The sequence below is a fragment of the Neopsephotus bourkii genome, unplaced genomic scaffold (genome assembly GCF_033783945.1).
Source record: "Neopsephotus bourkii isolate Nb327-2 ecotype Australia unplaced genomic scaffold, CSIRO-AGI_Nbou_v1 NB_281, whole genome shotgun sequence".
NCBI lineage: Eukaryota > Metazoa > Chordata > Aves > Psittaciformes > Psittacidae > Neopsephotus > Neopsephotus bourkii.
In genome coordinates, this window is record NW_026900790.1 from 2,210,568 (window position 1) to 2,227,426 (window position 16,859).

Consider the following 16,859-nt stretch of genomic DNA (forward strand, 5'->3'; position numbering starts at 1 on the left):
TGATGGGAACGAGGCAAATCCAGAGCCCAAGATCCCACTGGATGGTGAAGGGCCGGTGACTCCAGTATGGAAACACCGCATGGACCCACCATGAGGGGTTTACTGGGGAGGGGGACATAAGGGAAGCAGGAAATCAGCATCAGTCCCAGTGTGGGGCTTCTGCTCACTCCGTATCCCTGGAGTCAAAGCCTCATCCCTTGGGACAAACCAGAGCCAAAGCCTGGGGTCTCCCCAGCAGCTCTATTCCCCAGGGGCTGGGAATAGAGTTGGGAAGGAGACTGGGATCACCCTGGGCTGGGCTGTTGGGAACAGTGGGAATGGTGGGGGCACAGTGGGGCAGGCTGGGATGGGGGCCTGGGGGTGGTAGGACTCTGGTGGAATGGGGTGACAGGGAGTGTGGGACCCCAATGGGATGGGGTGATGGGGGAACCCAGTGGGATGGAGAGATGGGACTGGGAGGGGGACAGTGGGACCCTGCTGGGAGGCATTGGGATGGGGTGATAGAACCTGGTGGCAATGGGTACCTGGTGAGGGGGGGTAACAGGACTGGGGGAGCTGCGGCATTCCAGTGGGATGGGGAGATGGGGCTGCAGTGGGGCATTGGGATGCAGCGATTGGACAGTTAGGGGATGGGGTAATGGGACTGGGGGTGTGGGGGCACCCAGTGGGATGGAGAGATGGGACGGGGGGGGTGATGCGATCCTGGTTGCATGGGATAACGGGACTGGGGGAAGGTGGGACTCCAATGGGATGGGATGATGGGACTGGGGGCAATGGGGCCGCGGCTGCACACGGTGACAGGACTGGGGGGGTGTGGTGGGATGGAGGCACAGGACTGGGAGATACAGGGCCCTTGTGGGAGGCAGTGACAGGACTGGGGGGTGGTACCCCCGTAGGGCCCCATGGGACGGGCTGATGGGACCCCCCCTTCCTGTCTATGTGTACCGGGGTGCCCGGTCTGGTGCTGTCACGGTCCGGGGGGGGGGTGTCACAGCTCCGGTACCGGGCCCATCCTGCGCCCTGAGCCCCCCGGTGCCGGCGCCGCTGGTTGGGGGGTGCCCGCTGGCTCCTTCCGCGTGTGGCCGCGCCCGCCCGGACACCTTTGAGCAACGCACCCGCAGGAGCCCAGCGGCGCCGGTGCGGGCGGAGCGGGCGGTTAAAGGCGAGGGGCGAGCCTGCATTCACCGCTGCGGGTTTGACCGTACCGGTACCGAGCGGAGCCGGGAGCAAGCGGAAAAGACAAGACGGGAGCGGGAGGAAGCGGAACGGATCGCAGCGGAACGGAAGGAAGCGGCCGCGTGTTTCCGGGGGGGACCGCGCTGCGCGGGTGCACGGTCCCGGCCCGGTACCGGAGCGCGGGGCCCGGACATGGCGGCGGGCGGCGGTTGGCGCTGAGGGGACGCGGCCGCGGCCATGGAGGGCGGCGGGAAGCCGGGGCTGCAGGTCGTGTACCAGGCCGTGCAGGCGCTCTACCACGACCCCGACCCCAGCGGCAAGGAGCGGGCGAGCTGCTGGCTGGGAGAGCTCCAGCGATCGGTGAGGCCCGGCGGGGACCCGGTGATCCCCCCGGCTCCTTCCCCGCATCAGTGCCCGTTGAGGCGCGGCCGGGCTCCGTGGGGGCGTTATGGGGGTATAAACGCGGCTTTGGGGATAACCCCCTCCCGACCCTCCTATGATCGGGGTTTGCTTCCCAACAACGGGAATAACGGGATGAGGGGGTTGGGATGAGCCCTCACTGTGCCTGGGGTGGGGGGAAATGGGGCCAGGAGGGGTTTGGGGGGGGGCAATGTGGATTTATCCTGAGCGTACCCCATTGTTGGGGTGAGGGAGATGGGGGGCATCACCCGCTTGTCCCAGAGGCATTGGGGGGGTCAGTGATGGCTCCAAAGCCCCATTCCTGTGCTCTGGAGTCTCCTATGTGACACATAGCGAGCTGCTTCACCCCAAACCTCACCCTGAAGGGCCTAAACCTGGGGATTAATGCATCAGTGATGGCTCCAAAGCCCCATTCCTGTGCTCTGGAGTCTCCTATGTGACACATAGCGAGCTGCTTCACCCCAAACCTCACCCTAAAGAGCCTAAACCTGGGGATTAATGCATCAGTGATGGCTCCAAAGCCCCATTCCTGCGCTCTGGAGTCTCCTATGTGACACATAGCGAGCTGCTTCACCCCAAACCTCACCCTAAAGAGCCTAAACCTGGGGATTAATGCATCAGTGATGGATCCAAAGCCCCATTCCTGCGCTCTGGAGTCTCCTATGTGACAGATAGCGAGCTGCTTCACCCCAAACCTCATCCTAAAGAGCCTAAACCTGGGGATTAATGCATCAGTGATGGATCCAAAGCCCCATTCCTGCGCTCTGGAGTCTCCTATGTGACAGATACCGAGCTGCTTCACCCCAAACCTCACCCTAAAGAGCCTAAACCTGGGGATTAATGCATCAGTGATGGATCCAGAGCCCCATTCCTGCGCTCGGGAGTCTCCTCTGTGACAGATAGCGAGCTGCTTCACCCCAAACCTCACCCTAAAGAGCCTGAACCTGGGGATTAATGCATCAGTGATGGCTCCAAAGCCCCATTCCTGCGCTCTGGAGCCTCTGTGTGATGCATAGTGAGCTCCTTCACCCCAAACTTCACCCTGAAGAGCCTAAATGTGGGAGCTGACGTGTTCTGTTTCCTCACACCATCCCGATGGAAGCAGATTTGCTCCCTTTAGGTTATAACCTGGAAGTGACTTCACTTCTCCTGTCCAAAGCCCATGGCTCCTCCTGGAGCGTTGCTCCCTATTCCCATCCTGTGCCACCCTGGAGCACTTTTCCCCCTCTGCTCTTCCCCATGACCCCTTTACCTCCCTTTTCCCCCCACTGGGCTCTTTATATCCTATGGGATATTTCCCCACACACGCTTCCTGGAGCCCCCTCATCCCCATCAGCTTCCCATGGGCTGCTGGATCTCTTTTTACACAAACTCCTGGGTTCCCCCCTTTTTTCCTCCCTGTTTCACCCTGAGTTTGCAGCAGGGTTTGTTTCTGCACCTGGGAACCCATCACTTGGGTGTGTGTGTCTGGATTTAAGCAGCTCCTTCCCATGTGTTATCCTCTTGGGAAGGGGCTTTGCCATTTGGAAAGCACCTGGGGAGGATTTGGGTCCCATGAGGGGCTCAGTGGCAGGTCCAATCCTATGGTGGTTCTTGGGTGGACCTGAGCACTGCTGGATGTGGTTATGTCCATTTATCTGTTATAAATATACAGATATATGCATTAGAAATTATACAGATCTTATTTGGGTTAAAAAAGAGGGAAATTACTGTTTCAGAGCTACTTTTTGTTCCAGAAACCACCCAAACCTGTGCTTGCAGGAGTGAATGCTTTGCTGCCTGAGCACCCTAAGGACTCTGACCTTAGAGCACTAGGGGAGGCATTGACTCTGCAGGCCATGGTTTGGGTTGGAAGGGACCTTAAAGCTCCTCCAGCTCCAACCCCTACCACGGGCAGGGACCCCTTCCACTGGAGCAGCTTGCTCCAAGCCCCTGTGTCCAACCTGGCCTTGAGCACTGCCAGGGATGGGGCAGCCACAGCTTCTCTGGGCACCCTGTGCCAGCGCCTCAGCACCCTCACAGGGAAGAGCTTCTGCCTAAGAGCTCATCTCTATCCACGCACACTGGATACACACACACTGGGCACAAACACTGGGTATAAAGTGTCCCACCAGGAGCAGAGCTGGGAGCGTTGAGGACTTTTAACCCCCTGAGCACCCATAAGGTCAGGATCTCTCTGTCTGGGGTAAGCGTTGGGGTTGGTTTTGCTCTGTTGTGGTTTCTTTGGCTCTTGTCTGTGTCATCCTGGTTGTTTTTAATGTAAACCATGGGTGCCCTGGGAACCAAAGGGATCCCTTTCCTTTTCAGAGAGGAATACCACTCCTCAAGAGAAACGCCTTCAGGAATCTCTTCCCTCCTTGTTGTATGAACCAGGGTGGTTTAAACTCAAGCAGTGACGTGGTTTGACTCCAGATTAACATCATTTCTGCTTCTCAGTTTTAGTTGTGCCTATTTGGCCTGATCCTTTCAGGATTAGGATTAATCCCAGTGATTTCCCAGCCTTTTGGGTGCTCTGGGGAATCACCTGATTTCACCTATCACCTCTCCACTGAGTGTATTCCAACTTCCAGGAGCACTTTGATAGCATTAACATCCAGCCAGATAACACATGGGACCTGCTCAAGGCCTGAAGAGAAGAGGTGACACTGGCAGCTCTGTAGTGACCTACTGAAGCAGCTTGAGGTGGTAATGGTGGTGGTGGCACCAGTGGTTTTAACCCCGTGGTAGATGGGAGCTGTGGGGTACAAGGACCCATTGGCTGTGGTAGAACATCCCTTGGAGTCTTACTGATGGGTATAGGGGGGAAATGATGGTGAAGCTGCATCTCAGCAGCATCACCCTGCAGGTCTGGGGTTGTCTTCTCATAGAATCCCACACTGGTTGGGGTTGGAAGGGAGCATAAAGCTGTGGCTGGATGTCTGGAAGTCCATTTGGGCACATCCAGAAGCAGCACTGGTCTCAGAGCATCATGTCATGAGCTGCTCATGTCAAAAGCAATGGGTAGAAAAGGCTGTGGCAGAGAGAATGATGTGTCTTGTGGCCTGGCATTGGGGAACACATTTCCTGCCTACCCAAGTAGCCTCCTGTGCTGGATGGGGAGAGCAATGGATGTCTTTTTCCTTGGTGTTTAGCAAGGCTTCCAACACATTGTCCTACAGTAACCAGAGAGATGGACCTGGTGGTTGGGCTCCAACAGCAGTGCTCATGGCCCTGAAGTCCAGCTGGTGGCCAGTTAAGTGACATTCCTCATGGATCCATAATAGTGTGGATACTGGATGATGGGACAGATCCACCACAGCAAGTTGATGGATGGTGCCATGTTGGAGGAGCAGTTGATGTTCTGGAGGCAGGGCTGCTTGCAAGGGATCTTGGTTGGGTGGAGAAACAGGGACCTCAACATCAAGAGGCCAACTCCAAGTCCTTTCTCCTGGATAGGATCAGCCTTGGGATGACCGGATGGAAATCAATGGGGTTTGGGATTTAGGAGACCAGATTGCCCCTGGGCTGCATTAGGGTGGATAAACCCTGGCACAAAGCCCAGGGTGAGGAGGTCTCCATCCTTGGAGACCTTCACAACTGCCCTCAATGGGCTTGACTGAAGTTGCTTCTGCTTTGAGCAGAGACCTCCAGGCTGCTGCTTCCCCCCTGATTCTGTGGTCTGGGTTTCTCTGCTGTGTTCTCAAAGTCTTCCTGGCTACCACATAGATCCTCCGTGGTGAAGCTTGCCCATGGAAGCAGCCGAATCCTTCCAGGGAAGAGGAATTTGGGGGGAATAGACAAGTTAAACCAGTTGGTGGGAGTTTAGAAGGAAAAGCTGCCTCTGCAAGGCTCCACAAGAAGACTTTCCTTTTCAGCTGGAAGCTCTTGATTCTGGCAGCACCTACAACTCGCACTTCATCTTTGTGCTGGTTTGGTGTCCATCTCTTCGACTGGTGTTGAATAGGCCCGTTCTTCCCTTTCCATTTGGAAAAGGAAGGATATTCCATTGCTCTTTGCTGGAATCCATGACCAACCCCAGCTTCGTGGTGCCACCACATCCCCAGCACACAAGCTGCTGTCTGTATTCCTCTATAACAGACCCAGGCCTGGCTGTCAGGCTCTCCCCTGGAAGATGTCACCTTCAGTGGCCCTCTCAAGGCATCTTCAGAGTCTTGTTGAGCAGAAGACTTGTCTTGGAAGGCTCCTCCTCTACCTAAAGCTGAAGCTCAGTGCAGTGTTGTCCATTAGAACCAGCCTTCAGAAGCCTCTATGAGACCTTAGGAAGAGGCTGCTCAATAGCTGAAGGGTTTGCAGCTGCCTTGGCTTCGGAATCGTGACCTTGTGCATCTTGGAGATGCTGCTTGGCCAAGGAGAGGACACAGAGAGCTCTGTTTTGGAAGTGGAACACTTTGTGGGTACCGCTCAAATGGGAACCCTCCTGTTTTCACAGCTCAAACCAGCTTTGCTCTGAAAGGGATCCATAACATCTGAGGCTGCCTGAGCATCTCCTCTGGCTGCAGCTTCCATAAGGATGGAAGATTTGTTCTGTGAGGAACTCTTCCGCTGCCTGGGATTGAATGGACCGGATGCTGCTTTTCCCAAGGTGATTTCTCCAGGAAGGTTTACATGTCATGGAAGGGACTGGAGCTGAGGCGCTGGCACAGGGTGCCCAGAGGAGCTGTGGCTGCCCCATCCCTGGCAGTGTTCAAGGCCAGGTTGGACACAGGGGCTTGGAGCAAGCTGCTCCAGTGGAAGGGGTCCCTGCCTGTTGGAACTGGAGGAGCTTTAAGGTCCCTTCCAACCCAAACCAGTCTGGGATGCTGTGATCTTCCCAGCTCCATTTGCACCCGTCTCCAGGGCTGAGGCTCTTTGCACCAAGGCTCTTCCATCAAGTCAGTGTTTGTGTAAGAGCTTGGAGGAGCACTGAAGAGCAGCCCTCCCACTGGGGGCACGTGGCTGCTGTTGTGAACACGCTTTGGGATGCTGGGAGGCTGGAATCCTTGCAGAGAAGTGATGGAGCTGCAGGAAGTGGACACTAAAAAGTTGAAACCACATGAGTTCTTTGGTCCAGTGTTCTCAATTATCATTTCTGGACCTCTACCACCACCAGTCCTCTCTGAATGATGGATCCTTATCAGCCCATCTGGTAAAGCTGAAATGAAGGCTCCTCTTTCTGTGGGGATCATTGTTCTTTGGGCAGTGAAGGTCCCTGAGCCCCTTGTTTCCATCTTGGTCGCTTCTTGTTACAGCTGCATCAATCCCCAACTCCCATTTCATCCACTGTTAAATGTCAAGCTGCAGATGTTCCACCCTTCAATGTGGGGGTTTGGCCTCTGGAAGCTGGGTGCTGGGCAGAGCTCTTTGGGTAATGGTCTTCAGAGCTCAGTGGCAAGGCCTTGAGCTGGCTTCTTGCCTTATGTGCCTTCTTTTATTGCTCAATTCTTACATGAAAAGTCAGGCTTGAACCCCAGTGTGGAGCTGGATCAATGGTAAAACCAAATGTTACACTTGTGAGCAAGACTGTGTGCACATAGATCCCATGGGACTGGAGGAGGGTGAGCTTGAATCCCATGGACTCATCCATAGAGGTGGGAAGATCAGCTCCTTCCTCCATGAAAGCTTCACTGTGTCTCTTCAGGATCACTTTTGCTTCTGCCTGAAGACCAGCCTCGATTGTAGGTTAAAATCCTTTTGTAAAGCAGTAGTAACATCACATGGGAGCTGTTTATAACAGGGTTGGTGTTGACCCTCAAGTACAACAGTCTGCAGATGAGCACCTTTACTCCGGAAGGGTCCATGTGGTAGGATGCTGAAGGTGTTGGGCCACCAAACCGAAGTGTCATTTGGGTGGGAAGCCACGGCTGCTTCAGTTTGAACCAGCAGTTCCAAGGTCCTTGTGGGTGTCACCGTCTGTGGGTAGGAAAGGGGATGTTGTCACCAGGCTGCTTGGGTCATCTCCATGGAACTCTGGAAATGCAGCTGGAGCCAAGAGTTCCTGTGGGAAACAAGGAACAAGCTTTTCCTTTCCAGTCTTCCAAGGCAAAGTGCATTGTAGGCTCGCAGAGCAGCCTCTTCCACCCCATAATATCATATCTTCTGTAGGAAGGTGAGTATCACCCACAGGACTTGAAGTGGGTGGTGAAGATCCTCCTCACACAACTCGATGGCCACAGGACATCATCTTCCAATGGAGGATGCTCTTAGAGTCATAGAATAGTTAGGGTTGGAAAGGACCTTAAGATCATCAAGCTCCAACCCCCTGCCATAGGCAGGGACACCTCACACTAAACCATGGCATCCAAGGCCTCATCCAACCTGGCCTTGAACACTGCCAGGGATGGAGCATTCACAGCCTCCCTGGGCAACCCATTCCAGTGCCTCACCACCCTTACCATAAAGAACTTCCTCCTTATAAAGTTCTGGAGCCTTCTGTCTAAAAGTGCATAAGCCAACACATAAGCCATGTGAATGGAATGGTTTGGGTTGGAAGGGACCTTAAAGCTAAACTAGTAATAGCTGCAGTTACTGGAGAAAGCTCGTTTGACAGCCCTTGGGCACAGAGGCAGCTGGAAAAGAGGGATCAAGGCCTGGTAGGAGCATGTCTGGAAGGAGGCAGCTCTGGAAGGACGCTCTTCTTGACCATTGTGGGCTTCAAAGCTTGGTGAGCACCTATTGAAAGCAGGGACAGGCCAAGGGGAATGGCTTGAACCTGCCAGAGGGGACACTGAGCTGAGCTCTTAGGCAGAAGCTCTTCCCTGTGAGGGTGCTGAGGCGCTGGCACAGGGTGCCCAGAGAAGCTGTGGCTGCCCCATCCCTGGCAGTGTTCAAGGCCAGGTTGGACACAGGGGCTTGGAGCAAGCTGCTCCAGTGGAAGGGGTCCCTGCTGTGGCAGGGGTTGGAACTGGAGGAGCTTTAAGGTTCCTTGTAATAGTGATCATAGTGATAGCAAACACAGTGTGGCAAGTGTTGGATGTGGTCACCGTGTTCCTTCTGGGTGCCCATGGCTTGTGTGTGGCAGCTTTTGGGGTGCAGGTCCAAAGAATTGGCCGAGGTGCTCAGTGTTGGTCACACACGTGGTGTAGATTGATTATTTCAAGCTCAACTCTGCAGATTTCAAGTGCTGTGGAGAAATAAAACCTTAATTTTTAAGGAAAAGCAGAATGATGTTTCCAGAGCTGCAATATTGCAGATGTTTGGGAAAGGAAGACAACTGGATCATCTGAGTCCTCTGAAGCATTCCTCAACAGGAGACCCTTCATCCAAGTGCTTCTTCCCAAGCCATGCTGATGTGCTGCAGCAGTGGTGGGCTTTGGTGAAGCTTTCCTGGCTTCATTTTCCTACCAAACCCTATGTAGTGAGTGCTTCAGCAGCTCTGAACAGTCCTTGTGCTGTGATGTTGAGCCCATCATGGTGAGGTGAGGGTGGCACGGGCTGTGCCTATGGGTCCTGTGGCTCACCCAGTGCTCTCCTTGTAGCTTCTGGTGCCTTCAGTCTCACACAGCCTTGGCAGATGCTCATCTCCCTCACTGCTGGCCCTCCTCTAAGCTCTTTGGCACATCCATCATGTGCAGCAGCATCTCCAGTCCCAGCCTGTGCTCTTGGACAGGGTTGGTGGCTTCAGTTCTGCAATTACATGCTGTTATTGTGACCTGAAGAGGTTTGTATCCCATCCTTTCCCCATTTATCCCTTGCTGGGCTCTTTCTGCTTCTGTTGCTGTGTAATAGGCTCAAGAATTGTCCACCTTAGCCCAAAGCCATCTCTCCATGCTCTTCACTGCAACGGTGAGCATCAGATCACTCTCTAACCTGCTCTCCTGAAGGGCTTGTGGTAACTGGGGCCATGAGCATCAGCACTGGTGCTGGGAGCTCCTTCAGCTCCTTGGGTGGGTGTCACAGCCCCAACGCCTTCATTAACCAGCTCCATCACTTGAGGTGTGATGGCAACACAAATGGACTCTCCTGATGAGAATCAGGGTGGGATTTGGGGAGAGAGGATCCATTTTCATCATCATTCCCAAAGGGAATTTGGGTTTCACTCACTGGCTGTGTTCCTGCAGGTCCACGCTTGGGAGATCTCTGACCAGCTGCTGCAGATCCATCAGGATGTGGAATCCTGCTACTTCGCGGCACAGACCATGAAGATGAAGATCCAGACTTCCTTCTATGAACTCCCCACGGATTCCCACGCTTCCCTACGGGACTCACTGCTGTCCCACATCCAGAATTTGAAAGACCTGTCACCGGTCATCGTAACCCAGGTGGGTGCTGAGCAGAGCACATTCAGCTGCTCTGAATGTCCATGACACAGTGAGGGCTGGTCCTAACTTCCCACTGGTACCAGGCTGGTGTCACAGCCCTGCCAGAGCCATTCCAGTGGGGAGCTTGAAGGAGGAAGAACTGATGCTGATGCTGGCCACCTCCAGCTCTTGCCATTTTGACTTACACTGAGGCAAACCCCTTGGTTGCTTTTCCTCCATCATGGACAACCGGGAAGGTTGATGCCTGCAGTCACCTCCATTGTGTCTCCCAGTACATAATTCCTTCATTATTTAGTTCCTTTGGTTAAATCAATCCTTTATCACAGTATCACAGTATCACAGTATGTTACAGATTGGAAGGGACCTCAAAAGATCATCTAGTCCAATCCCCCTGCCGGAGCAGGAACACCTAGATAAGGTTACACAGGAACGGGTTTTGAATGTCTCCAAAGAAGGAGATTCCACAACCTCCCTGGGCAGCCTGTTCCAGTGTTCCGTCACCCTCACTGAGAAGAAGTTTCTTCTCAGGTTTAAGTGGAACCTCTTGTGCTCCAGTTTGTACCCATTACCCCTTGTCCTTTCATTGTTTGCCACTGAGAAGAGCCTGGCTCCATCCTCGTGACACTCCTCCTTTATATATTTATATACACTAACAAGATCACCCCTCAATCTCCTCTTCTCCAAACTCTTCTCAGCACCCTCACAGGGAAGAACTTGTGCCTAAGAGCTAACCTGAATCTCCCCTATTTCAGTTTGAACCCATTTCCCTCTTCTCCTTCCAGCTTGCTTTAGCAATAGCAGACCTTGCCCTGCAGATGGCTTCTTGGAAAGGCTGCGTACAAACACTGGTGGAAAAGTGAGTAAATCATTATATCATTAAAATCTTAAATCGATCCTTGAGTAAATCATAGAATCATGGAATGGTTTGGGTTGGAAGGGACCTTAAAGCTCCTCCAGTTCCAACCCCTGCCATGGGCAGGGACCCCTTCCACTGGAGCAGCTTGCTCCAAGCCCCTGTGTCCAACCTGGCCTTGAGCACTTGTTTGTCACCTGCCCTCACAGCCCGTCCTCCCTCCCCGTTGCTCCAGGTACAGCAATGATGTCACATCCCTCCCCTTCCTGCTGGAGATCCTCACGGTGCTGCCGGAGGAGGTGCACAGCCGGTCCCTGCGCATCGGAGCCAACCGCCGCACCGAGATCATCGAGGATCTGGCCTATTACTCCAGCACGGTCGTCTCTCTGCTGGTAAGGAGACCACAGAGGGACCAGGCAGTGGTCAGCTGCTGGGGAGCTTCATCCAGCTCCTTGGAACCAGATCATCCAGTCCAACCGTTCCCCAGCACTGCCAAGGCCACCACTAACCCATGGCACTGAGGGCCGCGTGTACATGGTTTTTGTAGATCATAGGATAGTTAGGGCTGGAAGGACCTTAAGATCATCAAGTTCCAACCCCCCTGCCATGGGCAGGGACACCTCGCTCTAACCCATATCACCCAAGGCCTCGTCCAACCTGGCCTTGAACACTGCCAGGGATGGAGCATTCACAACCTCCCTGGGCAACCCATTCCAGTGCCTCACCACCCTAACAGGAAAGAATTTCCTCCTTATATCCAATCTAAACTTCCCCTGTTTAAGTTTTAACCCATTACCCCTTGTCCTATCACTACAGTCCCTAATGAAGAGTCCCTCCCCAGCATCCCTATAGGCCCCCTTCAGATACTGGAAGGCTGCTATGAGGTCTCCACGCAGCCTTCTCTTCTCCAGGCTGAACAGCCCCAACTTTCTCAGCCTATCTTCATATGGGAGGTGCTCCAGTCCCCTGATCATCCTTGTGGCCTCCTCTGGACTTGTTCCAACAGTTCCATGTCCTTTTTATGTTGAGGACACCAGAACTGCACACAATACTCCAAGTGAGGTCTCACAAGTGCAGAGTAGAGGGGCAGGATCACCTCCTTCAACCTGCTGGTCACGCTCCTTTTGATGCAGCCCAGGATACGGTTGCTTTCTGGGCTGCAAGCGCACACTGAAGCCGGCTCATGTTCATTTTCTCATCAACCAGCACCCCCAAGTCCTTTTCCACAGGGCTGCTCTGAATCTCTTCTCTGCCCAGGCTCCATCATTCTTATCCCCCTCTACATCACTGGTCCAGGCTATTCCAGGTGGGATGCATGAAACAAGATGCTTTTATATATTTCAGTTCCAAGCAGAACAAAATCAGAGTCGGATTCTTGTTGTCAGCACTGGTTTGACAACAGAGCTAGTTGTGGGAACTCAGCTGTCTCATCTCTCAACCAGACTGTCCTTGTGAGCACTGCATTGATTTCATTGGTGGTACCAAGTCTGGAGGCTTCTCTTCCAGCATCCTGTGCTGTAAGTTCAGGAAGAGCTCTTTAGCCTCCTAGATTTTAGGTCCAGTCATTGGCTAAGCTGGGATTCCTGTGCAGGCTGTGCTAGTTTTGTGGTGTTTGAGGGCTAAAGAAGAAACAACTTCAGCCCATTATGGGTGTGTGTATGTAGGTGTCTAGGTCATCATCTTGAGATCTGCACATCTTGTGTCTTGATATATCACAGAATCCCAGCCTGGTTTGGGTTGGAAGGGGGTTTAAAGATCATTGAGTCCAACCTTCAGGGACCCCTTCCACTGGAGCAGCTTGCTCCAAGCCCCTGTGTCCAACCTGGCCTTGAACACTGCCAGGGATGGGGCAGCCACAGCTTCTCTGGGCACCCTGTGCCAGCGCCTCAGCACCCTCACAGGGAAGAGCTTCTGCCTAAGAGCTCAGCTCAGTCTCCCCTCGGGCAGGTTCAAGCCATTCCCCTTGGCCTGTCCCTACAGGCCCTTGTCCCAAGCCCCTCTCCAGGTTTCCTGCAGCCCCTTTAGGCACTGGAGCTGCTCTAAGGTCTCCCCTTCAGGAGCCTTCTCTTCTCCAGGCTGCCCCAGCCCAGCTCTCTCAGCCTGGCTCCAGAGCAGAGCTGCTCCAGCCCTCGCAGCATCTCCATGGCCTCCTCTGGCCGTGCTTTCAGTGAAGACATTTTTCCCCATATCCAATCTCCACTTCCCTGGCACAGCTTGGGGCCATTTCCTCTCATCCTCCCCCTGCAGTCACACAGTTGAGCTGTTCCCTCTGCTCCACAGCAGCTCAGACCTTCTTGAGATGACTTCCCCCTGTGTTTTCCCCAGCAGAGCTCCATGCCATGACCAGCACAGCCACTGGGGGAGCCCGGTGCCACCTTTTCCTTAGGCTTGAGTTTGCACGAGTCCTTGCTCACTCCTGAAACCCTTTTCACCTTCCTGCAATCCCTGCACCATCCCTCCTGCAGTCCTGCCATCCCTCCCAGCAACTTCCAGCCCTCCCCTAGGACATGTGGGAGAAGCCTGGCTGTCACCTCAATGAGACAGGCAGTGTCACCTTGCACTGCCTGCTCCCAGCCTCACCAGCACGATGTGAGGGTCACCAAGGGACAGAGTGCTGTCATAAGAGTTTCTGTTCAGGTTTCCTCTGCTTCTACCAGGAGCTTTCATAGTAAATCATAGAGTCATAGACTCATAGAATAGTCAGGGTTGGAAAGGACCTTAAGATCATCAAGTTCCAACCCCCTGCCGTGGGCAGGGTCACCTCGCTCTAAACCATATCACCCAAGGCCTCGTCCAACCTGGCCTTGAACACTGCCAGGGATGGAGCATTCACAACCTCCCTGGGCAACCCATTCCAGTGCCTCACCACCCTAACAGGAAAGAATTTCCTCCTTATATCCAATCTAAACTTCCCCTGTTTCAGTTTTAACCCATTACCCCTTGTCCTATCACTACAGTCCCTAATGAAGAGTCCCTCCCCAGCATCCCTATAGGCCCCCTTCAGGATACTGGAAGGCTGCTATCCAAGAATTAGATGTTATTTTGCTTGTGGAGTTACCTGTTGGGTTCCTAACCAGTTCCTCCTTGTCCTGCTGTAGATGACATGTGTGGAGAAAGCAGGCAACGACGAGAAGATGCTCATCAAGATCTTCCGGTGCCTGGGGAGCTGGTTCAACCTGGGCGTCCTGGACAGCACCTTCATGGCAAACAGCAAGTTGCTGTCCCTCCTGTTCGAGGTGCTGGTGAGTATTCCTCTTGGCAGTGAGGGTTTGGTGGGCTTTGAGGACCAGCAGGTGGGGAAGTGGGTTTCATCCCTCCTCTCTCAAGCAGGAATCCACTGCTTGCTTCTTTACCTCCATCAGCTCCACAAGGCAGGGTGTGCTGCTCTGCGAGCAGGCAGGGAAGAGCAAGGTCCCAAGGGAGAAGCTAAAACTACCCTTAGGAGTTTCCTCTGCCTGTGTACTTGGTCCTTAGTGCAGGAATTTGATGTGGGGACAAAGCTGATGGACCAGAAGTATTGTGAGAGCTTTCACAGAACATTCTGTGTGTGTGTGTGGCTGTTTGTGTGGAAGGAAGAGGCTCTGCAGCTCCTTTGGTTTTACTCTTTCCTGCCCTTCTTCTGGATTGATCCAGGGAATATGAGCTCAGAGCTCAGAACCATTCCCTGTTCTTGGAAACAGAATCATAGAATCCCGGAATGGTTTGGGTTGGAAGGGACTTTAAAGCTCATCCAGCTCCAACCCCAGCCACAGGCAGGGACCCCTTCCACTGGAGCAGCTTGCTCCAAGCCCCTGTGTCCAACCTGGCCTTGAGCACTGCCAGGGATGGGGACAGGGCAGGCAACACAACCCCTGAGGAACAGCACTTGTGTTTCCTTTCCTTTTGAACTTCCATGGATTTCAGATGGGGTTTTCCCTTCTTTCAAGGAAGACTCAGTGGGATGGGGGCAGTTTGGACCTCAAATATCCAGGCTGGTGAAGCAGCACAGGCTTTGCAGGGCTGGTGGGAGTGAGTTGTGGGGTGTTTTGAACCCCTACAATGCATTTTGGGCACAAGAAGAACAAACCCCTGTGTTTCCATCACCATCTCACTCCAGAACACGATCACTGGGCTCTTTCCTTCCTTGCAGCAACAAGACAAGACATCATCAAACCTCCACGAAGCCGCTTCGGACTGTGTGTGCTCAGCCCTCTATGCCATTGAGAACGTGGAGACCAACCTGCCCCTGGCCCTGCAGCTCTTCCAGGGGGTCCTCACCCTGGAGAGTGCCTATCACATGGCTGTAGCACGGGAGGACCTGGACAAGTGAGTGAGCTTCCAGCCTGGGAAGGGAGGAGAAGCACCAGCATTAACTGTGCCAGCACCTGCATGCCCTTGGTGTTGGTTTCCATGCAGCACTCTGAAGTCTGCAATGCAAATAAGTGTCTGTGGAGCAAAAACAAGTGAGCAGATGACTTCCTTGGCCTTGGTGCACTGGTTTGTGCTCCAGGCATGAGGCTGGGCTCAGGTTTGGACTGTCAGCAGTGCTGGATGTGGTGTTGGTGTTCATTGGGGTGGGTTAAGAGCAAGGAAGTGTCCTGAGCTGCAGCTGTTTTACCACCCTTAAAACAGAGTTTAGAAGCAACCTGTTGTTCCAGATACCCATACCCAGCTCAGCTATTCCCACTGGGTGTGCCACTGGGTCAAAAGCTCCTCATTCTTGTCTTAGGAGAAACAGAAGCCTTCATACTTTGATGGAGCACATTGACCTGAGTGCTCTACACATGTTGGCAGCTACAAAACGTTGCTGCTCTGATGGGAGCCCCCCTGACCTGCAGCCCCAGTTGATTCCAGGCCAGTTTGTGCCACAGCTTCTCTGGGCACCCTGTGCCAGCGCCTCAACACCCTCACAGGGAAGAGCTTCTGCCTAAGAGCTCATCTCAGTCTCCTGTTGGGCAGGTTCAAGCCATTCCCCTTTGTCTCCATTAGCATCTTCAAGCAGAGCAGGCTCATAGATCATCTCAAACCCAAGCACTAAACTGTTTCTATCAGAAGAGCAGCTCTGCTCTCACCCAGTGTTTGGGCACTGGGACATCCTGGGTGTACTTTTAAAGCGGGTTTCTACCTTTGCCTTCTGAAACGTGCCACCTTCATGGGGCTGCCTTAGACCCAAGCTGCTCATGTTGTCCCTGTGCCCCATGCCGTGGGTTTGGAGAAGTCCTCTCAGCTGCAATGGGGTGATGTGAGCATTTCATACCATTTGCTGATTGGAACTGAGCAGAGCCAAGTTCCCCTTTGTGTTTCCCAGCTGCTGACTGAAAGCTGAAGCAGAACTTGGTGTTTCTTGGCCTGAGCTCAAGCTCAGGAGCGTGTTAACTGCACAGCCCCAACCTCTCCATGCTGGGCTGTGTGATCCCATGCCCATCCCTTTGACTTGCTGCTTTTCCTACCCAGGGTGCTCAACTACTGCCGTGTGTTCACCGAGCTCTGCGAGACCTTCCTGGATAAGATAGTGTGCACCCCAGGCCAAGGGCTGGGGGACCTGAGGACACTGGAGCTGCTGCTCATCTGTGCCGGTCACCCGCAGTACGAGGTGAGCCCGGGTTCCTCTCCTCACCAGCTCTCACTGCCCCACAGTTGAGTCAGCAGGAAGGAAACCTTCCTCTTGTAGGGCCCCATTCCTGTGAGCTGCTGGCTTTGGTCACCAGCTCCGGGTTGTGAGGCAGGAATCCAGCTCTGCTTCCGTTTCCCAGCCTCTGGATTTGTGGGGCTGTGAGTACAGCACCAAAACCCTCCCTTGGGGTTCTCTGCACGTGTGCAAGTGAAGTTCTGTGGGGGTTGCAGTGTGGCTCAGGGGAACTTTGCCCTCTGAGGAAGTGAAAGGACGTTGCGCATCAGAGCTCCCCAAATAACCCTGCCTTAAGTACAGAGCTTTATGTGTAAGATGAGCTCCTTAAAACCCCAGTTTATTCTTCCAAAGCTTTGCTAAATCCTAGTTGATCCCTGGATGATTGCATGGGATGGGTTGTGTTGGAAGGGACCTTAAAGCTCCTCCAGTTCCAACACCCTGCAATGAACAGGGACCCCTTCCACTAGAGCAGCTTGCTCCAAGCCCCTGTGTCCAACCTGGCCTTGAACACTGGCAGGGAGCTCAGCAACACTGAGCTGCTCTCTGGGCGATCTTTGCTCCTGTG

At 53.8% G+C, this 16,859-nt stretch overlaps 1 protein-coding gene across 1 annotated transcript; it reads left to right on the forward strand.

Annotated features, from left to right (window-relative positions):
- The first annotated feature begins 1,309 nt into the window (after positions 1-1,309).
- Positions 1,310-16,329, forward strand: TNPO3 (transportin 3). Its single transcript, XM_061346883.1, has 7 exons — positions 1,310-1,536; positions 9,633-9,833; positions 10,616-10,689; positions 10,922-11,078; positions 13,785-13,928; positions 14,816-14,991; positions 16,120-16,329. The coding sequence occupies exons 1-7, from the start codon at positions 1,414-1,416 to the stop codon at positions 16,304-16,306; spliced, it is 1,062 nt and encodes a 353-aa protein (XP_061202867.1). The 5' UTR covers positions 1,310-1,413; the 3' UTR covers positions 16,307-16,329.
- Positions 16,330-16,859: the final 530 nt, after the last annotated feature.